Source organism: Mastigoproctus giganteus, chromosome 9 (genome assembly GCF_048544385.1).
Source record: "Mastigoproctus giganteus isolate SK-2022 chromosome 9, ASM4854438v1, whole genome shotgun sequence".
NCBI classification, from domain to species: domain Eukaryota; kingdom Metazoa; phylum Arthropoda; class Arachnida; order Uropygi; family Thelyphonidae; genus Mastigoproctus; species Mastigoproctus giganteus.
The window spans coordinates 180765917-180791105 of NC_143583.1; the positions used below are offsets into that span (position 1 = coordinate 180765917).

The 25189-nt window shown below is 40.0% G+C and overlaps 1 protein-coding gene across 1 annotated transcript in view; it reads right to left on the reverse strand.

Annotated features, from left to right (window-relative positions):
* The window catches only part of LOC150080923 (uncharacterized), a 284011-nt gene that overhangs the window by 30492 nt on the left and 228330 nt on the right, over positions 1–25189 (reverse strand). Inside the window, exon 15 of the mRNA XM_090380857.1 lies at positions 16409–16525. Coding sequence (XP_090236983.1) covers positions 16409–16525 — 117 coding nt within the window. The remainder of the gene's footprint in view (positions 1–16408; positions 16526–25189) is intronic.

The following is a 25189-nucleotide window of genomic DNA, read 5'->3' on the forward strand; positions in this document are numbered from 1 at the left end:
CATTTCAGAACAAGTAAATATATGGGCTGTGTTAGAGTAGCTAAGAATAAGAACAGGTGCATGTATACTTACATGTACACCAATGGTAGGAGTTTGGTAAATAAATTTGATGAATTTGAGGTGTTGGTCAAAACATCAATGGCAGATATTGTTGGGATAGAAGAGACATGGTGTCACATAGATATAAGGAATTAGGAATAAGGAAACAGGGAGGCTGGGTCATGCTGTTAATTAAGAAATACATAAAATTCAAAGAAGTACAATCAGTTGACATGGCTGGACAGTGCAGTGTCGAGTCAGTTTGGTGTGACCTACGCACTGGGAAAGCAAAATTGAAAGTGGGAGTATGTTATAGGCCTAATGACTCTGATGAGTATAATAAACAACTGTACAAAGAAATAGTGTGGGCCAGTAAATCAGAGTGTCTTATAATGGGGATTTTAATTTCCCAGATATTGACGGGAATTTGTGGATTGGTCACTCGCACATTAGCAAGGCTTTTGTGGATTTATTGGATGATTGTTTTCTACAGCAGCATGTTCGGGAGGCAACTAGTGGTAGTAATAATCTTGATCTGATTATCTGTAAAGAGAAATAGAGTGGGCCATTAAATTAGAGCATCTTATAATGGCGGATTTTAATTTCCCAGATATCGACTGGAATTTGTGGGTTGTTCACTCACACACTAGCAAGGCTTTTGTGGATTTATTGGATGATTGTTTTCTGCAGCAGCAGCATGTTCGGGAGGCAACTAGAGGTAGTAATACTCAATCTGATTATCATTAGTGACTCTTCATGCATTAAGAATCTGTAGATAAAGGAACCACTGGGTTGCAGAGATTATAAAGCCTTGAATGGTTTGAGCATGCTCAATGCTGATGGGATTCTTCCTCTTGCTCAGAATAATTGCCTGAGAGGCCATACTTTCAAAGTGAGATAAGACAGTTGTAGGATAGATGTGCGGAAGTTTGCCTTTAGCCAGCAGGTGGTTGAATGCTTCAACAAACTTCCATCTGTCATTGTAAAATTGATAGCTTAAACAGATTCAAGGCAGAACTAGACAACCCCAGGGGCTCACATCTGGTGAGTATGGGCTTGGCACATCCAGGGTCCTGAGGTAGATATCATCATTCTTCTCTTTCTTGGTGATTCCTTTCTACTTCTCTCTCTCTCTCAGGCTAACTCGGGGAATTTTTTTGGCTGGGGCAGCATAAGCCTCAGGCTTCCTTGCACCATATGGCTAATAATAATAATAATAATAGACAAAAGACTTGGAGCAAGTGGATGGGTAAAATGAGAAGTGGTTTTTTTTTTTTTTTTTTGGCTGATGCTATATAAGCTTTCTTTCTTGCAGCATCATGTGCCTTTACTAATGCTAATGCTAATCTAATTATTGTTCCCTGAGTGAAGGCTCAGTGGTGCAGCTCTCTATCTTGTTTCAAATATATTTATATATATATATTGATTTATTATATAATATAATAATGTTGTTGTTGTCATTTCACTAACTTATTAACCTTTTGTTTTTATATAAATATATGCAACCACTGTTAATAAAAAATAATTTTTTACCAATTTGTTACCTGGCTTCTTACCCAGGTAACAAATTGGTAAAATCAACTGAAATGTACATATGCAATGCATACCCAGCAGTGTAGGATAGCATTAGTATTAGTAGAGATATTTGATGCAAGAAAGCAAGCTTATGCAGCATCAGCCAAAAAAAAAAAAAAAACCCACTTCCACTTCACCCCTCTGTTCGTTCAAAATACCTGTCCAGCTGAGCCTTAAACTTATTTAGGCTATCAACCTCCACCACAAGGGATGGAAGTCTGTTCCACCAACCAACCACCCGCTGGCTAAAGGCAAATTTCCGCACATCTATCCTACATCTGTCTTTCCTCAATTTCAATTTATGCCCTCTCACGTGATTATTCTGAGCGAGAGGAAGAATCCCATCAGCATTGAGCATGCTCAAACCATTCAAGGCTTTATACACCTCTATCAGATCACCTCGCTGGTGCCTACTCTCCAGACACTGTAATTTGCAAAACTTAAGCCTTTCTTCGTAACAGCACCCCTTTGTTCCATTCACTAATCTTGTTGCCCTTCTCTGTACTCGTTCCAGCAGCTCTACATTCTTCTTAAAATGAGGCCTCCAGACCTGTATACAGTACTCTAGGTGTGGCCTGACCATTGCCTTATACAAGGGAATAATCACCTCCTTATCCCTGTATAGAAAAATTCCTATATATCATTGACAATACACCATGAGCTTTTCTTGCAGCCCGTCTGCACTGCTCAGAGAACTTCATATCTGCCTGCACAACCACCCCCAGGTCCCTTTCATTCTCTACCACTGTCAGTGTAGTACGTTTTGGAAGACCGCCAGGTGGCCGGTAGTACAAGTTGATGGTAAATTGTGCTCTCTAAAGTAACTTAAATTTAGTAAAAAATCTAGGTTATTACCCAATATGATAGACATCATCTTATAGTGGCCGCCAAATGCCTTCCAATCATACGGGTCATGGATGCACTGGACTTAGAGCAGATAAGTAACTTTTAATTTTAATTTGTGTTTGAACAATTTTGTTAAAGCCGAAGCAAACTACTGCCATTGTCTTGACTGGCTGACGGTCACTGGTGTGAAGGTAGCTTTTTGGTCGCTATATTGCCTTCGGCAGTAGTTGCCCGCCCGCGACCACCTGTAGTTAACCCAATAGACTTAAACGTTATTGTTCTTCCTACAACTCTACTGCAGAACAGTAAACTGACTACCCTTCCCCAATTAATGCTTGATTTGTCATCTGCTGCTTATAGCTCTGCATAATGGCCGGGAAAGTAAATGCACATCGTAGAGCTTCACTGCGTTCCTGCAGGCAACCGCACCAGTCCTCGGGGGAAGAAAACTCGGAGGGAGTTCCCTCCTCGATCGCGATGACTAAAAACAAAATTCGGACCGCAAAACAACAAGCTTCCGCGGCAAATGAACACAGCATACCTGCCGAGGACAACTCTCCCGGCGGCGACGATGCTGATTGTAAAGGGGTGAACAGCGACTATGATCCCGCAGCATCCACGAAGAGACTTCCTACCCTCAAGAAAAAGGTTCTCAAAAGACCAGACGCATCTGGCTCACTCCCCCCTAAACGGGAGGATGAAGAGGAATGGGATGAAATGCCGAATTTATTCAGCAAAGATTTTCCCAACCTGAAAATTATACACAAACTGAGGCGCAAAATGGAATACTGTCTCAGTAGCAAAAACAGCAACGTCACCAGGGCCGTATCATTACAAATTTCGCGCTGCTGGGGCTCTTTAGAGAAGAAGTTATATGAGGTCATTATAGAAAATGAACAGCTGAAGGCCACCAATGCCCAACTCCAACAAACTAATAAAACTCTATCTAAAGTAACTAAAAATCCAACTATAGCAGCTCTGAATAGCGGGCTACCTTCCAACCAAGCTTCTGATGAAGATACTCGACACCAGTTGTCTTATGCTGCCACGCTCAAACTACCTCAGATCCCCACCACACAGAACAAGCATATGCTGATTATAAAAGCTAGAGAAGGGTGCGACATCCCAGATAGCAATGGAGTGAAGGACACCGTCCTAAAGAAGATAAAACCAAAATTAGACAATCTCCAAATCAAGAACATTCGCAAAATTCGCGACAAAGGGATAATATTGGAAGCAGCCACTAAGTCAGATCTAGAACAGATCAAGTCTTGCGGCACAGCTGAAGATCTAACTCTTATCTTTGAAACCCCTAAACTCAGAGGACCAAGTTTAATTGTGTTTGATGTAGATGGCTCAATCCAGAAAGTTGACCTACTGGAGGAAGTATATAACAGAAATCTCTTTGAATCCATGAGCAAAGAAGAAGCCATTAAGGAGATGAAAATTCAATTTTCCACCAATGCACGGACTTGCGGTCGACTTAATTGGGTTATAGAAGTGTCCCCCAGGATAAGGAGATTCCTACACAGCCAGGATAGAATTTTTCTGGGCTGGTCATCCCACAGATTCAGAGATTTTGTACCAGTCCTGAAATGCTATAAATGTCTTGGTTATGGGCACACCTCTGCTAAGTGTCTTAAAAAACAACCAATATGTGGGCATTGTGCTGAGGCAGGGCATCTCTACAAGGACTGTCCCAACAAAGCCTCACCTCCTAAATGCTCAAATTGCAAAGCAATTAACAAACCCTACGATCACTCTGTGCGGGATGGAGCGTGCCTTGTATATAGAAGAGCAGCAGATATAGTACGCAATAAGACTAACTATGGAAAATAGGATGCTCAACCCCCCCTCTCCCAGACTTCGTATAGCTCAAATCAATGGCCAAAAATCCATCTCAGTGGCAACACAGCTTCATCCCCTAATGGACGAGTTGAATCTAGACATTCTTCTCCTTCAGGAACCATACTGCGTCCGTGGAAGGGTCTCTGGTTACCCCCTGGCTTTCAGGAAAATCCAGACGACAAACCAATTGTGCCTCGCAGCTATCATCGTCCGCAATCCAGACTTAGTAGTAACACAGATAGAATCACTGTGCACTCCCCACCTAGCGGGGGCTACAATAGAATGCAGCTTCGGCCGTATTGCGGTCCTAACAGCATACTTCCAATTTGGTACAGATATCCTTCCGCACATAGCCCGACTAGAACAAGCTCTTGACCTCCTGGAGAACACTGATGTCATCATAGCCGCAGATTCGAATGCTCGGTCAACACAATGGTTCAACACCTCTACCGATGCAAGAGGAGATATGTTAGATGAATTCATTGCCTCACGCAGCCTTGAAATCATCAACAGACCAGGACAACCAACCACCTACTCTTCGGGAACTGGAGAGTCTAACCTGGATATCACACTAACTACTTCTTCTCTTCGCAATAGACTCCTCCATTGGCAGGTGCATGACACAGCCACTACTAGCGACCATCGCCTCATCGCTTACAGTGTCACCGATTCTTCCCTCCCTCGTCAAGTGCCTATCCAGGATATTGTAAGATTCTCCACTAAAACAGCGAACTGGGACCAGTTTGACAATGTAATTCAAGATGCTCTTCATGACCCAGCTAGCAACTTCTACCAATCAATGAACAGTGCGCAGAAAACAGACTTTGTGCAGAGTCTGCTCCTCAAAGCTTCAGAGGCTTCCATGAAAAAAATTTTCCAGGAAACCAAGATCTGTTCCATGGTGGTCGCAGGAACTCACTAACCTGCGCAATTCTCTGAAGCACGCTCGGAAAGAATACCAACGCAAGAGAAGGACTGAACCTGCTCACACTGTAGAACAGTATAGAGACCGATTCAAAGCAGTCCGCCGTGAATATACTAACAAAATTTACCATGCCAAGCAAAGCTCCTGGCGTTCCCTTGTCGAGACTGAGGGGAACCGGAATCCGTGGGGTTTAGTCCACAAACTCGTGAGGAATAAGCTGGGATCCACGGATGTCATACACTCTGTCCGCTCTGATGACTCGTCTGAGATTACACACTGGGAAGATACAATCAACAGGATTCTGGATGAACTAATATATCAGGACAACACCAACTCTGACACCCACAGGAAGATAGCAGTACAAAATTCCAGTTTCCAGCCAGACAATATGGAGGAACCATTCACAGAGGAAGAAGTCGATGCAGCAATTAAAAAAATCAAAAAAGGTAAAGCTCCTGGTCTGGATTTTATTGAAGGCGAGACTGTGCAACGTCTCTGGGCCATAGCTCCAATGATACTTCTTCAGCTCTTCAACACCTGTCTGAATGAGGGTAACTTTCCATCATGTTGGAAGCACGCTAACCTGAGGCTCTTACCTAAGGATCCCACAGGTACCTCCAAGGCATATCGCCCGATTGCGCTGCTTCCCATTCTCGGCAAGGTTTTTGAGAGACTGCTGCTCTCCCACTTCCAACCCCGATATGAAGCCAGTGGTTTGGCATCCTCGCTTCAATTTGGATTCAAACAAGGATGCTCCACAATTGATGCTCTATCTAAAACCCTCAAAGTTGCAGAACAGTCGGATGCAACTTATGTACTGGCAATCTTCATTGACTTCAAAGGAGCTTTTGACACAGTGTGGTGGCCGGGCGTTCTTCAGAGGGCCAGAGTCTCTAACTGTACTTGGAATTTCTACCACTGCCTCAAAAGCTAGTTCTCTAACCGCAAGGTCAGCATCAAAACAAAATATCACTGCATCACCCGACATCTAACCCGAGGCTGTCCCCAGGGCTCCATCCTGGGGCCAGCTGTCTGGAATATGATACTCGACGACTGGCTCCTGAGGGACTACCCATACACTACTCAGCTTTCTTATGCCGACGACATGGTTATTATCATTGAGGGCCCCACCCGCACCACCATAGAAACCCAGGCTACGGTTGTTCTCGCTGCTCTGTCCGTATGGGCCACGGAAAATAAACTCTCAGTCTCCACTGAGAAGAGCAAAACCCTCCTATTAAAAGGCAAACTGGACTTCTCCAGACCTCCTACCATACGTTTTAATGGCCGCCCACTGAAAAACTACCGATCGGTGAAGTACCTGGGAGTAATTTTGGACGACAGGAGAACTTTCATTCCTCATATCCAAGCTATCAAAGAAAAGATAAAAAATTACATCACTATGTTAGCACGCTTTACCCGCAAGGACTGGGGTCTTAAAGGACCAACTCAACGCCTTTTATACTCAGCAGTATTTATACCAATTGTCACATATGGAGCTGCAGTACGGTACCACCGAATGACCTTAGTGCATGTTCAACGTAAAATTCAGCAAATTCAACGACTTATGCTACAAATGACCCGCGCATGTAGAACGACATCAACTGCGCCCTACAGCTACTAACAGGCCGCCTCCCTTTGGTCCTCCACGTCGCTTTTATTGGACTTTCTCATGCCATCAAGAAGAATAAGGAAGCTGAATTCCTCACTATTCAAACCCATACCGATACCGACATCAAAAAGGAACATAAACGTGTGTGGCTACAATTCATAAACTTATGGCAAACCTGCTGGAATAACTCCACAACTGGTGCAACTACTAAACTTTTCATCACTTCGGCCAGAAACCAAGTTATTGGAATCTAATGATGCCTTCCGTGCACTGACCAGTTATGCCAACGAGGTCTTTCGTTGTCGCTGGCATCACCTGCAACTCCCGAACACTACTCCTGGATAACCTCCTCTAGACAGCAACTGATACCCAGCACCGGAAACTTCCAGACATGAAACTGCAAATGGCGAACAGCCCTGTCGACGCCGCTCCGTGATTCTTCATTGTGACGATCCTGGACTCTTTAATTTGAACTTTACCTATTCTCTTCTTCCTACCCAGTCTTTCTCCAGGACTCCCACAACTGCATCTAGCACTCTTCCTGCTCCGTTTCGCCTGGGAGGATGCCTACGCTCTGTCATCCTCGCTATCTTGTCTGTCTTCCACTTTCCTGTCTCTTCTCCGCTCTTTCCTTGGCCCTCCCCACTCTCGCTCCTGCAAGAGTGTGGACGGCCCGTCAGATGTCTTTTAATCCCTGGTCCGGCTCCTCGTGCCAGTGGACGGATGCTGGTAGGCTCCTTCCTGGTGATCGCGCCTCCCAGTAACGAAGAGGCCAGTCAAACAACACAAACAACACACTACTCACACATAACCCACACTGACTGGCTTTGCTATGTTAACAGAGTATTTAACGCGGATTTGTGGGAAACCACAGGCATCACCACAGGCATAACAAAAAACACTATGTCCACTATGTCAGTGTAGTACCACAGAGTTGATACGTTGCTCTGGGGTTGCTGTTTCCCACGTGTAGTACTTTACATTTGTCAATGTTAAACTTCATTTGCCACCTCTCGGCCCATCTGCTCAACCTTTCCAGATCCTGTTGCAGCAGCATAGTGTCAGTAGAGTCCTTGACAACCCTGCCTACCTTTGTATCGTCTGAAAACTTCGACATTAAGCTTGATATACCATCATCAATATCATTTATCAATACAGAAACCAATAATGGACGCAACACTGAGCCCTGAGGGACTCCACTAATAACAATAGTCCACGACGAGCAGTGTCCATTATTACCACTCTCTGTCTTCTCCCCCTCAGCCACCCACAGCACTTTATCCACAGCAGCAATTTGCCTCCAATGTCACACTGCTCCAATTTGTGCAGCAGGCTTCCATGTGCAACAGTATCAAAAGCCTTTCTAAGATCCAAGTATATAATATTAAAGTTATTCTCTGCATCCAGTTCTTTTGTGACTGCATCATAGTATCCAATCAAATTGGTCAGGCAAGACTTCCCCTTAACAAAACCATGCTGTGTCCGAGCTATAACTGAAGTCTTGTCTAAATGATCCTGCAGTGCTTCTTTAACTAGTGCATCCATTAATTTTCCTGGAACAGAAGTTAAACTCACAGGTCTATAATTACTTGTGTCAGCCTTTGATCCTCCTTTGTGAATTGGGGTCACATTTGCACATCTCCAGTCTGTGGGTACCTCCCCTGAGTCCAAGGAAGCTCTCATAATTATGGCTAAGGGTTTGCTTACTTCCTCTGCTGCCTCCTTTAATATAACTGGATAGATCCCATCCACCCCAGGTGCCTTTCTTGTGTTTATCTTCAACAATTTCTCCTCCACTTTACTCTCAGTTATTAGAAGATTCTCTAGCTTACTGCCAGAGTTGAATACACCTCTGGCATTCCCCTCGCTGAATAACTCCTCTTGTGTGAATGTCGATGCAAAATATTCACTTAGTTTGTTAGCTACCTGAGCAGGATCATCAACAGTTGACCCATCGATATCAAGTGGACCAATCTGATTCAACCCCTTCCTTCAAGAGTTTACATAAGTAAAGAACTCTTTGCTGTTTTTCTTTGCATCCCTTGCCAAAGATTTCTTGTAATCTGCCTTCGCCTGCCTAACCTCCTTTGTAACTTGGTTACAGATCAACTTGTATCTAACATAGGCTTCTGTGTCATGTGTTAATTTGTACGTATCCCATGCATTTTTCTTCTCTGCCATATGCCTCATTAGTTCACCTGACATCTATTTAGGCCTAAACCTTAAACAATATTTCTTAGTTGGTATGTAAAGCCTAGTAGCTTCCACGATAAGTTCTTTGAATGCTTCCCATTTTGCATTTGCTGTTGGCAACATCATCAGTTGGTCCCACTGTATAGAATTAAAATGCTGTCTCAGTCCATCGTAGTCGCCGTTACGACAGCAATAACCCTTCCCTTTACCCTTAATGGTACTTACCTCTGAGTAAATCCCACTTGAGCACACTGTGATCACTGCCACCTAGTGGTTCATTTATCTGCAGATTCTTAATGCATGAAGAATCACTGCTGATAATCAAATCAAGAGTATTCCTCCCTCTAGTTGCCTCCCGAACATGCTGATGTAGAAAACAATCATCCAATAAATCCACAAAAGCATTGCTAGTGTGTGAGTGACCAGCCCCCAAATTCCAGTCAATATCTGGGAAATTAAAATCTCCCATTATAAGACTCTCTGATTTACTGGCCCACTCTATTTCCCTGTACAGTTTCTTATTATACTCATCAGAGTCATTAGGCCTATAGCACACTCCTACTCTCAATTTTGATCTCCCAATGCTTATGTCACACCAAACTGACTCGACACTGCACTGTCCAGTGATGTCCACTGGCTTCACTTCCTTGGATTTTATGTATTTCTTAACTAATAGCATAACCCCTCCTCACTTCCTATCCAGTCTATCCTTTCTGTAGACGATGTACTCCCCAATTTCCAGTTCTGCATTCCTTATATCTGTGTGAAACCATGTCTCTGATATCCCAACAATATCTGCCTTTGAGGTTTTGAGCAATACCTCAAATTCATCAAAGTTATTTACTAAACTCCTAGAATTGGTGTACCCGCAAGTATACATGCACCTATTTCTATTCTTAGCTACCCTAACACAACCCATGTGTTTACTTGTACCGCAATGACTCCCAGCAGTCTCTGAAATATCCTGCATCTTGTTTTTCAGGCTTCTGCTCATTCCAATAGAAGCAGTGCAAGAATCTCTTTCACCTCTGCCAGTGGCTACTGTTAATCTATTCATCTTTGTCTCCCCCCAAGCTAGCAGTTTTCCGACCCACCTAACACTGCCTCAATAGCATCAGCAAATATTCTTGCACCCTTTCTATTTAAGTGTATCCCATCCCTGTAGAAGCAATCTCTCCTGTTAACAAGTACAGTCCAGGCTGAAAAAAATTCTACCCCTTGAGCCTTGCACAATCTTTCCAGGGCTGAATTGATCGACAAGGCTCTCATCAAATACTCCCTCCTATCGTGTCTGGGCAGAATTGCAGACACTTTCAAATTCAACCCTATTTCACGGCCTTTTTTTCAACAGTGACCTGTACTTATTAAGCAATTCTGCCGGTCTCCTACTCTTGATATGATACTGATATCACAGAAGAGAGTCTAGTAAAATAATTAGCATTAGCATTAGTAGAGGCATATGATGCAAGAAAGCAAGCTTATTCAGCATCAGCCAAAAAAAAAAAAAGAACACACCACTTCCATTTCACCCCTCCGTTCGCTCGAAATACCTGTCCAGTTGAGCCTCAAAATTTGTTTAGGCTATCAACTTCAACAAGTGATGGAAGTCGGTTCCACTAACCAACCACCCGCTGGCCAAAGGCAAATTTCCGCACATCTATCCAACATCCGTCCTTCTTCAATTTGAATTTATGCCCTCTGAGCTGATTATTCTGAGCAAGATGAAGAATCCCATTGGCATTGAGCATGCTCAAACCATTCAAAGCCTTATACACCTCTATCAGATCACCTTGCCGGTGCCTAGTCTCCAGACTCTGTAATTTGCAAAACTTAAGCCTTTCTTTGTAAGAGCAACCCTTTGTTCCATTCACTAATCTTGTTGCCCTTCTCTGTACCCGTTCCAGCAGCTCTACATTCTTCTTGAAATGAGGCCTCCAGACCTGTATACAGTACTCAAGATGTGGCCTAACCATTACCTTATACAAGGGAATAATCACCTCCTTATCCCTGCTAGAAAAATTCCTGTATATCATTGACAAGACACCATGAGCTACTCTTGCAGCTCGTCTGCACTGCTCAGAGAACTTCATATCTGCCTGCACAATTACCCGAAGGTCCTTTTCATTCTCCACCACTGTCAGTGTAGTACCGCAGAGTTGATACGTTGCTCTGGGGTTACTGTTTCCCATATGTAGTACTTTACATTTGTCAATGTTAAACTTCATTTGCCACCTCTCAGCCCATCTGTTCAACCTTTCCAGATCCTGTTGCAGCAGCAGCATAGCATCAGTGGTTCCTTAACAACCCTGCCAACCTTTGTATCATCTGCAAACTTGGACATTAAACTTGATATCCCATCATTAATATCATTCATAAACACCGAAAACGACAACAACAACGGACCCAACACTGAACCACTGAACCCTGAGGAACTCCACTAATAACATTAGTCCACGTTGAGCAGTGTCCATTGATTACCACTCTCTGTCTTCTGCCACTCAACCATCCCCTTACCCATAGCAGCAATTTGCCTCCAATGCCACACTGCTCCAATTTGTGCAGCAGTCTTCCATGTGCAACAGTATCAAAAGCCTTTCTAAGATCCAAATATATAATATCAAAGTTATTCCCTGCACCCAGTTCTTTTGTGACTACATCATAGTATCCAATCAAATTGGTCAGGCAAGACCTGCCCTTAACAAAACCATGCTGCGTCTGAGCTATAACTGAATTCTTGTCTAGATGATCCTGCAGTGCTTCTTTAACCAGTGCCTCCATTAATTTTCCTGGAACAGAAGTTAAACTAACAGGTCTATAATTACTTGTGTCAGCCTTTGATCCTCCTTTGTGAATTGGGGTTACATTTGCACATCTCCAGTCTATGGGTACCTCCCCTGAGTCCAAAGAAGCTCTCATAATTATGGTTAGGGGTTTGCTTACTTCCTTTGCTGCCTCCTTTAATATAACTGGATAGATCCCATCCACCACAGGTGCCTTTTTTATGTTCATCCTCAACAATCTCTCCTCCACTTTCCTCTCAGTTATTACAAAATTATCCAGCTCACTGCCAATGTTTACTTTACCTACATCATTCTTCTTCCTGAATAACTCCTCATGCGTGAATGTAGATGCAAAATACTCGTTTAGATTGTTAGCCACCTGAGCAGGATCCTCAACTGTTGATCCATCAATATCCAGTGGACCAATCTGATTCATCCCTTTCCTTCTTGAGTTTAAATAGGTAAAGAACTCTTTTCTGTTTTTCTTTGCATCCTTTGCCAAGGATTTTTCGTAGTCTGCCTTTGCCTGCCTAATCTCCTTTGTGACTTGGTTACAGACCAACTTATATCTATCATAGGCTTCCATGTCACCCATTAATTTGTATGTATCCCATGCATTTTTCTTCTCTGCCACATGTCTCAATAGTTCATCTGACAACCATTTAGGCCTAAACCTTGAACAATATTTCTTTGTTGGTATGTAAAGCCTAGTAGCCTCCAAGATTAGTTCCTTGAATGCTTCCCATTTTGAGTTTGCTGTTGGTAACATCATCAGTTGGTCCCACTGTATAGAATTTAAATACTGTCTCAGACCATCATAGTCGCCTTTACAAAAACAAAAACCCTTCCCTTTACCTCTGATGGTAGTTACCTCCTTGAGTAAATCCCACTTCAACACACTGTGATCACTGCCACCTAGCGGTTCATTTATCTGCAGATTCTTAATGCATGAAGAATCACTACTGATAATCAGATCAAGAGTATTGCTCCCTCTTGTTGCCTCACGAACATGCTGATGTAGAAAACAATCATCCAATAAATCCACAAAAGCCTTGCTAGTGTGCGAGTGACCAACCCACAAATTCCAGTTAATATCTGGGAAATTAAAATCCTCCATTATAAGACATTCCGATTTACTAGCCCACTCTATTTCTCTGTACAATTGTTAATTGTACTCATTCGAGTCATTAGGCCTATAACACACTCCTACTCTAATTTTTGCTTTCGCAGTGCTTATGTCACACCAAACTGACTCAACAGTGCACTGTTCATCTATATCAACTGGATGCACTTCTTTTGATTTTATGTTTTTCTTTATTAACAGCATAACACCTCCTCCCTTCCTATCCTGTCTATCCTTTCTGTACACACTGTACTTCCCAAATTCCAGTTCGGCATTCCTTATATCTGTGTGACACCACGTCTCTGATATCCCAACAATATCCGCCTTTGATGTCTTGACCAACACTTCAAATTCATCAAATTTATTTACTATACTTCTAGCATTGGTATACATGCAAGTATACATGCACCTATTCCTATTCCCAGCCACTCTAACTGGGGAAGGAGAGATATATTCTATATCTCTGCTTCCCCACACCCAAAAGGACTGTTTAGAAAGTAAGGTAACAAAGTTTTTGATGTGAAACATCCTTGGGGGCACCTACAACCGAGCAAATCTGGTTGGTCACAAAAAATGTATCATTCGTGGCTTCCACTTGAGGCCCTTCCCACACTCCTACCACTAGTCTGTGCCGAGTACTCACTAATAGTGCGATTAGGGTGCGTGATGCAATAATAGTGAACCGATTTACAAATTTCAAATGGCATTCATTTGAATTTCATTGAACTGCATCTGAAAACACAATAAAACAACAAAAAAAAAAAAAAAAAAAAAGAAAGAAAGAAAAAAAAAAAGCCCCAAAAATGTGTGTGTACCTTGTATGCACAAAAGATGTTTGTTTTATTTTATGTGAAAGCATCCTTGGCTTGGAAGAAGTTAGTGAAATTTAAGCCAATAGCCTAATTACTCAATTTATCATAGCCATTTGTTGAATAATATGACATCACAATCATACTTCCTGTAGTTAATACTATAGGAAGTACGATTCCAACAAAGAAATTGTCAGAAATTTCTTTTTTCATCTCACATTTTCATTACATTCCATTGTATAGAAGATTTCACATCGGTAATTTTGGAAAACGTGTTCAACGATGCTGAAGTCAAGTGCAGAGCGTTCTTGAGAGTGTCGAGCAAGAATGAAAGTGTCAAGACCTAAGAAAATAAAGATGAAGGTAGCAATGAGTACACGAAAAAGACTATCAAGATTGCTTAAAAGACAAACAGAAAATCAAACTAAATTGAAGGCTCCATATAACAGTGATGTACCCAAAGTGAGTATTAATTATCTACATTGGAACATTTTTCCAACTGCGGAGCAGATGAGTTTAAATGATCAAGCTCCTTTTCCTTAAGCCAACTACTATTTACATAAGAACACGTATTGAGAATTTGAAAGGAGATTTGTGAAAAATGATTTCTGTTCTGTATGCTGCATTTGTGATCATCTATGGTTCAAAAACGACACAAATGAACCAGTTGCTAAAGATACATGATTGATATGCACATTTCCTGATGTTGAGGTCGATGGGATCCTTGTGTGTAATAGCAGTAGAGAATCACTTAAGAACAACACCATTCCAGCACTACCTAGGTCGAACGGCTTTGTCTACCCAGAAATTCCATCGTGTTTACCGAAGTTGGATTTAGTTACAGAGAGGCTCATTTCTCCTTACTTACTTACTGTTCATGCAGATAAGACACCTGATACATGCATGGACAATACGGCATTCTTGGCCAAAGTGATCAATGCCTGTTTCAGTCAACACAATGGTCCATCGTTTGCCAAGAGAGAGATTGACGACGATCGTTGTATAAATGTGCATATAAAATGCAGGAAAATACACAAGTCCAGCTATTAGATGGGTTAGTAAGAAAGCGAGTGGTTAAAGCATGGCTTCAGTATTTGGTCGACATGCCTCTTTATCGATTGTATCAAATCATGATAGATCAGTCATTCTTTGATGACAATCATATGGAAATTAATTTGGATAAAGACAACATAAGAGAAGTGGTTCCGATCGAGGAAAGTCTCGTTGCCAAACAGCAAATGTTGTGGAGCGACGATAAATATCTTAGAATTGCCCCAAGAGAACCTAATGTACCACAGAGCTTACTGTTTCACGAGCACGCAGAGGAACTGTGCTTTCCCAGCATTTATCTTGGACAATTCAGAACGTTCAAAGAGAATTTATGTGTGACTCCGTTGATGATGGCAATGAGCAAGCTCAGATAATCTGATCAATGCAGTGTTATTCCATATGGAAATGAAGATAATGAGATTGAGCAAGAAAGATGAAGGTGGCTTTCAAGTACATGGGTAAAGATACTAAACTGACCGGTGAGCAAGTTCAACCCAAAGAATACATTAACATGCATCGAAAACAATTTAGCCTTCTTAAGGACAATTTCAAACTCAACCTACTAGTGTAGTGTGTGTGTGTGTGTTTAATGGCATATAAGCTACACTGGCTATAGTGTGCCTAACCTACTACTGGGCTCAACATAAGCGTGATCTATCTGCTATAATTAGACACCTCGGTAAAACTAGTGTTCTTATAGTGTAAATACCTATTTAACACCAACATTTTTCAAGGCAAAATACTATGATCATGAGCAACGATTTCAAAGTTAACTTCGGATTGGAAGAAACTAAACCATTAATTATTTTCCTGCAAGAAACATTCGATCTAACTCTAAACACTAACCCCTCAATATCAACTACAAGATCAGGTATCTCAATCAATCAACGCTGTTTTCCACAGACATTTAGTTACGTTGCTATCACAAGTATATATGTCTTTTACCTTAGTTATCATAAATCCAATGTATCTTGTCTTCCAGATGAAATAATGGAAATTTGTGAATGTTCAATAAAATATTTACAATACAAAAGCTCTTTTTTTCGTAATCAATAAATAAAAACCAAAATACCTACAAGAAACATGAAGTATGTTTCACATAAAACCATCTACTGTGCATGCTCGGCATATGCACTACATTTTTTTGGTTCTTGTCCCAGTAAAACATGAGACGAATAAAGGCACATATGTAGCATTCCTTTTCTTCTTGTGAAGAATATGGAAAAATGAAGAAGTGTGCACAATTATCCAATTTCTGCATGCCAGAGGGACTAAGCCCATAGAAATTCATGTGCAACTAAAAACTGTGTTAATTTAAACTAACTTGCTTACACTTTAAAATATTTTATGACTATTACTATATAGTATAAATAGGTGGTACTGTGAATGCTGCACTGATAATTAGTAAGATTTAATCTGGACCAATACCATTTTGCAGTTATAAATAATGCCACCAAAACAATAAAAAAGAGGAAATTGCAATTCATAGAAATTAATACCATGAACATTTTTGTGAACACAGCATCAAAATTAGAAGAAACAGAATTTTACAACATTATGTGCCCTGAAACAGAAATCTAAAAATGTATGTATCTTCTTAGAACTGACCTGCAATAGATGCTGGTCTCTTCTGAATCCCTGAAAATTGTTGCATTTCACTAAGATCATTATAGACTGCCATAGAATACAGATACCATTCTTTAACAGTGTCATCACATATCATGTCTTGAAATTAAAAAAAGCAATATAAAGTATAAAGCATAACACAGAAAGTAAAAAAAAAAAAAAAAATATATATATATATATAAATAAATAAATAATACATGTAACATGCAAAAAAAGCACAAGCCATGCAACTGAGAAAAAGCAAAATAAAAAAACATTCCAATGCTCCAATGGAAACATAAAATGAAATAGAATTCAGCATTGACATTTAACACCTACATTTTTCAAGGCAAAATCCAATAAAATAAGTTGTTTTTAATATGGAAGCAAATACAGAAAATAAACCCATAATCTTGTTATTATTCAACTTTTTTAAACAAAGTTCTCTGTCTATTCATTTTCATGCATAACATGGATGAATCAGAGGATGGTTTTAAAAAAAAAAGTGTATTTTTGAAAACTTTTGTCAGTTTTAAAAAAATTGAAATGTTATATGTACTGTATTGCTATGCATTATAATGCACATTATAAATTATTAGTCATAAACATCATGCTGTATGTGTTCATGGTGTGAAAGTACCTTGTTTTGTAAAGGAACTTATAAAAGTCACTAGAAAGTGTATTTACATACATAATTTTACTCCTACTATAAATAATTATTATAATGTGGTAGGAATATTTTTTTTATAGTGGTAATAAATTTGTCACACACAGCTAACAGCAAGTATATGTTTCACACAGTAATGGAACACCACTACTGTGTTAAACATATTGTGATATTTTTTTTGAATACTATATATTCAGAAAAAAAAAATTTAATCAGCTTTATTTATTGAAATGCAGTGCTTCCATGAATGCAAGAAGCTTAAGTTTCTAATAATGTAAAAACATCACCAATATCCTTCACACCTAGTATCACACCTCAGATATCTAAGAAAATTTTTCGCAATGGTATCTAGTGTTTCTTGACTACTGCTGTTCACAATTGTGACTTTTGCCACTAAATAATTAAATTTATGTGTGAACTATCCTCAAGGAATTCCACAACAATGCATATATGGGTCATATGAAATCAGAGGGAGATATCATCATTGACTTCTTGCTAACACCATACTTTGAATATTTATTGAAACCCCACATCTTCACTAACTTCTTTATTGCTGATCTGCTAAAAGCTTTTCTACATCCAAAAATCCAATTCTACTCTGGAATAACAACCAGTTTAACACTTTTTTTTTTTTTTTTTTTGCCAAACCACACTTTCATGATATCTGCCTCAAAGCTGGCTCCTTGGTAAAACTAGCACAAAACTGAATTAATCCAACACAATTTGGAAGCAATGGAGGCAAGACGCTCACTGCTGTAGTGACCTTTGGATATGTTCATTACTTGTCTGTATATATATATATATATATATATTATTTTTATCCATTTAATTTAATGTGACATTTTTCCATAAATTGTCCATTCCACCATCTCACTTCTGATTAACAAGAAGATTAATACCAAGGGTTCACATCTGGTGAGTATGGGATTGGAACACCCAGGATCTTGAGCTGGATATCATCATTCTTCTCTTTCTTGGATTCCCTTTTACTTCTGACTCCTGCTCTCTCTCTCTTTCGGTAACTCAGAAATTCTTTTTGGCTGGTGCAGCATAAGCCTCAGGCTTCCTTATACCAACATGGCTAACAAAAATATTTCTGATGATTTTTTTTTTTTTTTTTTTTTCGCCAAATAAGTTTCTGCATATGTAATGAGGCTGCTTTCATTATGATACCATACATACTCTTCTTTTTTTTCTGATTTGTTTGGTTTTTTTTTTTTTTTTTAAGAGCATTAGCAAAAGGCCATATTGCTCCGGGATATGCGGTGGTCATTCCCTGACCTTTCTGCATCCTCTGTATTTGGTGGTGACGGGCTCGAACCCTGGTCTAATCAAGAAGCATGTGTTACGTACTGCTGCTCCTTCTCACCTGGCTATGGAGGCGCCTCTTTTTTTCTGAAAAGGTGTTGGTGTGTTGTACCTTTGCCTCCGTAGCCGAGTGGTAAGGAGTGGGAGTGTGGTAGCACAAGCTCTTTGAGCAGACCGGGGTTCAGCCCTTGACTGCTAAATATGGCTGATCTGTCAACCTGCACTGGACCAGCATGGCAGATTATGGTCCATTTTCCTCAACATAAATTGTCGAGGCAGCTTTCATCCTGAGTGGATTTGGCTGCTGCTTACCTTTTTTTTTTTTTTTTTCTTTTTTTTTTTTTTCACCTTTGTGTATTGAAGGGGGAAAAAATTATATCTAAATATGATCAATTGGCAATGTGGAGAGCAGCATGTTACTGAATTTTTTTTTTTTTTTCTATCACACCTTACAGAAGTTACCATAAACAATGATTTGAGCTGCTACAGTGAGATGTATGCAGAGAAAAGGAAACAAAAGAGAGTGAAAACAAATATTTATTACAGAAGTAAATTACGTATATGAACTGAATAAAAACTGAATTGTTTCAAACCTCTTTGTTCTCCTTTATAGTTATATTGGCAGTAAAAATGGTTATTTTAAATAATTTAGTAAATATTATGAAAGTCTGCTGATGAATTACAGTACTTTACATTGGTTATTATATTCGATTAACATGTTTTCACTTTAACACGGCATTTTCATGGGATATATTAACTGTGTAAAGCCAGGGTCCCTGTATTAGTATCAGCCAATATAGGGCAAGGAAACTACAGGCTTTTGCTGCACTGGCATAAAAAAAAAGAGATATAAGAAATTAAAAAACAATTATGTGGTTCCCTACTCTCATAGGTAACTATCCAGTTGACCTTTGAATTTCTTCAAACTGTCAGTCTCAACTGCCTGTGGAGGTGACATACCAGTAATCAATGACTTGCTGGCTAAATGAAAACTTCCTACAATCAGGTCTAAACTTCTACTCCTGCAATTTGAATTTATGGCCCTTGCTTCTACCTTAATTCGTTTTAGTAACCCCTCTCTGAACCTTATAACCCTCAATCAGGTCCCCCTCTAAGGTGCCTTGTTGCCAAGCTGCATTAGCATTAGTAGAGGCATATGATGCAAGAAAGCAAGCTTATGCAGCATCAGCCAAAAAAAAAAAAAAAAAAAAAACGCTCCCATTTCACCCCTCCATTCATTCCAAATACCTGTCCAGCTCAGCCTTAAATTTATTTAGGCTATCAACACTCACAACAAAGGGTGGAAGTCTGTTCCACCAACCAACTACCCACTGGCTAAAGGCAAACTTCTGCACATCTATCCTCCATCTGTCTTTCCTCAATTTGAATTTATGCCCTCTCAGGTGATTATTCTGAGCAAGAGGAAGAATCCCATCAGCATTGAGCATGCTCAAACCATTCAAGGCTTTATACACCTCAATCAAATCACCTCACAGGTGAGGCGCCTCCGTAGCCAGGTGGGAAGGAGCAGCAGTGCGTTGCACACGCTTCTTGATTAGACCGGGGTTCAAGCCCGTCACCACCAAATACGGAGGATGCGGAAAGGTGAAGGAATGACCACCGCATATCCCGGAGCAATATGGCCTTAGTTGCTAATGCTCCTAAAAACCAAATAACAACAACAACCTCACAGGTGCCTAGTCTCCAGACACTGTAATTTGCAAAATTTAAGCCTTTCTTCGTAAGAGCAACCCCTTGTTCCATTCACTAATCTTGTTGCCCTTCTCTGTACTCGTTCCACCAGCTCTACATCCTTCTTAAAATGAGGCCTCCAGACCTGTATACAGTACAGTCTGTCCTCGTATAGCACGATAGTTGCGTTCCTAGAAAACCTCGTGCAATGCAAAATCGTGCAATATAAACAACAGGCCCTATGGGAAAAGTAGGGTTAGGTGCCGACCACCCAAGATTGAACACATATTTGGAACCAAAACATTACCAAACACAATAAATAAGTGGGGAATTTTAATCGTTATAAAATACGTAAGTATTTTATAACGATTAAAATACGTACTAAAAATATTTATTTTTTTATTATTTATTATATTATAATAAAGTATTTTTAGTATTTTTTAATACTAAAAATATGTTTTACGAATAAAATACGTATTTTATTCATAAAAAATTTATGTTAAATAAAATAGTCGTAATAAAATATTGCTAATGCTTTTGCTTCTATTGTAAGCAAACTTGTTTTTTGTTTGATTTTCTATCCAAAGAGATGACAGCAGTTCCATCTCTTCCAATTCTTGTGTCTTAATCTAATGGATTTTAATTACACTTTGAGTTGTTCCCGCTATGAAAGTTGTTTTTATTTTCTCCGCATTCTTTGTAATTCTCGGCGTTGCCTCATTTATGTCTGTAGCACGTGCTTTCATTTCGCTCAAAGCGTTTCACAATTTCATATTTTTTCTCTATCGACAGAGGCGGACTGGCCATAAGCCTTACCCGGGAAATCCCGGTGGGCCCCAGGCCGGTGTGATTTTGGCCATAAACCACTATAAATTTTCCCGGGTAAGAATTTTTGACACAGTCCGCCTCTGTTTATCGATATTGCTTTTTTTTTCCCCTCTGAATCTGCAGTGTCTTCGCCAGGACGCTTCCTTTTCACACCTTTTAAGTATTTTACTAATTTTTAGGGAATAAAGCACAATTACAAACGAGGTGGCACGCTTGATACACATAAACAAAGCTGCACGCGTGTAGCAACTGAATAAACAACACCGTAAAGGCCAAGATACACTATTAACACCTCGCATTTTACTAAAGCACATTTCTAGGGGTTACTACCATAAAACAATAAAAACAATTTCCAGTTGCGTTTCTGCTAGTGGAATCTGTTATAAACTGGTAGTAAACTCCATCTAATTGCATTTGCGATTATATCGATAGCTGGAATTGTGTTGGTTTTTACGTTATTATGGTGAAATGTGTTTCCCCTTCACTGATATAAACACATAAATACATTTTCAGAAACTTCTTCATTCCTATCGTGTTGCGTTCAGTTGGGGTGATTCCGCGTTCGACTGCCATTTCTTGTAAACACAAAGGCGAAATCGTGTATGAGCGAATTCGGTTCGTGTTATATAAGATAACGTTCCCCTATTTATAAATCGTGTATGATCGAATTCGTGTAATGTAAACACGTGTTATACGAGGACCGACTGTACTCAAGGTGTGGCCTGACCATTGCCCTATACAAGGGGATAATCACCTCCTTATCCCTGCTAGAAAAATTCCTGTATATCACTGACAAGACACTATGAGCTACTCTTGCAGACCATCTGCACTGCTCAGAAAACTTCATATCTGCCTGCACAATTACCCCCCAGGTCCTTTTCATTCTCTACCACTGTCAGTGTAATACCACAGAGTTGATACGTCACTATGGAGTTACTGCTTCCCATATGTAGTACATTACATTTGTCCCCTCTAAGGTGCCTTGTTGCCAAGCTATATAGTCCACATAATCAAAGTCTTTCCTCATATGGGCACCCTTCTGCCAATCTCACCATGAGTAGCCTGCCTTTGGATTCTATTAAGAAAGCTCAATGTCTTTTTTTCAGATAAGATCTCTAAATTTAGACACAGTATTACAAATGCAGTCTTACAATTGCCTTATACAGTAGGATTGTGATCTCCCTATCTTTACAGGATGTTGTTCGATAAATCATCAATGGGACACCATGGGATTTCCTGGCTGCCTGTTTACAGTACTCAGAAAACTTGATATCTGCCCATATCATAACTCCCAGATCTCCCCCCCCCCGCTGTTTTTAATCCAACTCCACCAAGTGTAAGACCTTGGATTTTGCTGCATTAACACACAGCTGCCACTTTTTTGACCTCATCTGAAGCCTATTCAAGTCAACCTGAAGGAGAGCTGCTTGGCACTGTTCATTAACGACTCTCCCAAACTTCATGTCATCTGCAAATTTTGACATCATGCCCTTTATCTCTTCATCAATGTCATTTATGAAAATTGGAAACAGCAATGATCCATTACACCTTAATCACAACTCTTTACTTTATGTCCTGCAGCCACCCTGAAATCCATCTCGAAATCTTTCTGATAATCCCAACATGTTCCAGCTTACACAAGAACCCCTCATGAGGGACTGAATCAGATAAAAGCCAAATAAGATAGGCTGAAATTGTTCTTTACATACAGCCAGCTCATGGGTAACCATGTCAAAATAGCTTACCAGGTTAGTTAAGTCTGATTTTTTTTTTTTTTTTTAAACAAAACCACGTTGTGTAACTTTCAGCATGCCATTTCTATTTGAATATCCCAGCATTGCACTCTTAATATTTCCTTCCAGTATTTTCTCTACCACTGAAGTCAGACTAACCAGTCTGTAGTTACTGACTTCACTTTTAGAACTGCCTTTATATATTAGTGATATGTCGGCACTTCTCCAATCCAAAGGAATTTCTCCTGAGTCTGGCCGACCGGGCTAGCCGAGTGGGTAAAGTACCTTCCCGGCAACCCAAAGGTCGCGGGTTCGATTCCCGCCTCGGGCTTAGATCAAAGTACTGCAAAAACCTTGGGAGGTGCAATATGGCCACAGAAGCCGATGCGCCAACAACTAGCAAATCAAAATCAATCCTGAGTCTAACGATGTGCTCATAATTAACTTCAATGGTTTAATGCCCTCTCTGGCCACTTCCCTCAAAATTACTGGGTATATGTCATCAACTTTAACCCCAGGGGCTCACATCTGGTGAGTATGGGTTTGGCACACACCCAGGGTCCTGAGCTGGATATCATCATTCTTCTTTTTCTTGGTGATCCCCCCCCCCTCTCTCTCTCTCTCTCTCTCTCTCTCTCTCTCTCTCTCTCTCTCTCTCTCTCTCTCTCTCGGGGTAATTCAGAAATTTTTTTTTTTTTTGGCTGATGCAGCATAAGTCTGAAGCTTCCTTGCCTTTTAGCTTGAAAGACTTTCTAATAAATAATCATCTGTAATTTCAAAATCACCAATTTCATATGGCTCAGCCTCATTTGCACAACCTCTTCTCAGCATGAAGATTCTTTCATCAGTAAAGACTGATGCAAAGTACCTGTTCAATTCATCCACATCAGTTAGATTATCTAAGAATTTCCCACTACATAAGGATCAGATCTGATTCTTTTTTTTTTTCTTTGTTTCACATACATGAAAAAAACCCTTGTCCCTATTCTTTACTTTCTTAACCAGTGCTTCCTTATACACAGCTTTGGCCTCCCTAACCTTATATGTGGTACTAATACAGATCAACTTGTAGCTGTTGTCAGCTTCAGTCCTTTTCCTTGCTCAGAAACTTTCCCATGCTATCTTTATCTGCTCTACTAGACTGGCTCGTTCCATATCCATCCATCTCAGCAGCCTCCTTATGCTATATTTTCTTAATAATACATATCATTCATGGCTTCTGTAATTATTGCTTTAAAGGTATTCCATAATTCCATTTTAGGAAGGATGTAGAGTTGTTAGAACGAGTACAGAGAAAGGCAACAAGATTGGTGAAAGGAAAAAAGGGGGTGCTCTTATGAAGAAAGGCTTAAGTTCTGCAAGTTGCAGCATCTGGAGAGTGGGCACCTGTGAGGTGATCTGATTGAGGTGTATAAGGCCTTGAATAGTTTGATCAGGCTCAACACTGATGGGATACTTCTGCTTGCTCAGATTAAGAACCTGAGGTGGTATAGATTCAAATTTAGGAAAGATATGTATGGAACAGTGTGCAAGCCCAAGGCAATTACTTGTAAGATACAAAATATTTCATTACATTTATTTCATTTTAACAGCCTTATTATTTAATAGCCACACTAGCCACATTTAAAGTTTGCCTTTAGCCAGCAGGTAGTTGATTGCTGGAACAGACTTCCTCAGTTGTTGTGGAAGTTGATAGCTTAAATAAATTTAAGGCCGAACTAGACAAACATTTGAAGTGACCAGATGGGAAGTTTTTTTTTTTTTTTTTTTTTTTTGGCTGATGCTATATGATCTTGCTTGATTACATCGCATGCCTCAACTAATACTAATGCTTATTCTAATGTTTAATAATTAAATGTTTAATAATTAAATAATTCTAGCCTTATTATTTAATAGCCACACTAGCCACATTTAAAGTTTGCCTTTAGCCAGCAGGTAGTTGATTGCTGGAACAGACTTCCTCAGTTGTTGTGGAAGTTGATAGCTTAAATAAATTTAAGGCCGAACTAGACAAACATTTGAAGTGACCAGATGGGAAGTTTTTTTTTTTTTTTTTTTTGGCTGATGCTATATGATCTTGCTTGATTACATCGCATGCCTCAACTAATACTAATGCTTATTCTAATGTATTTGCCCTCTTTCTCAAATCCCAATTAATAGATGCCATGTAGGGCCTTAAACTGTCATAGTCCCCTTTCTGATATTAAAACTTGTGCTTTACCTTTAACTATTTCAACCTTCCAACTAACAACAGCATGATCACTACCTGCTAATGGTTCCTGTACTGTAAGCCCTATGAGTGATGTCATCTGATTCATAAGTAATGATGAGGTCAAGATATAATTTTAAATATTTAAAACTTTTGTTTCCATGGTGAGTTTCCCTCCCACTTATGATGTGTGGCTATTAAACAATAAGACTGTTAAAATGAAATAAATGTAATGAAATATTTCGTATCTTACAAGTAATTGCCTTGGGCTTGCACACTGTTCCATACATTTCTTCCAAGCACAGATGCACTTCTGGAAGTCATCTTAGCCCATGTAAGCCCTTTTA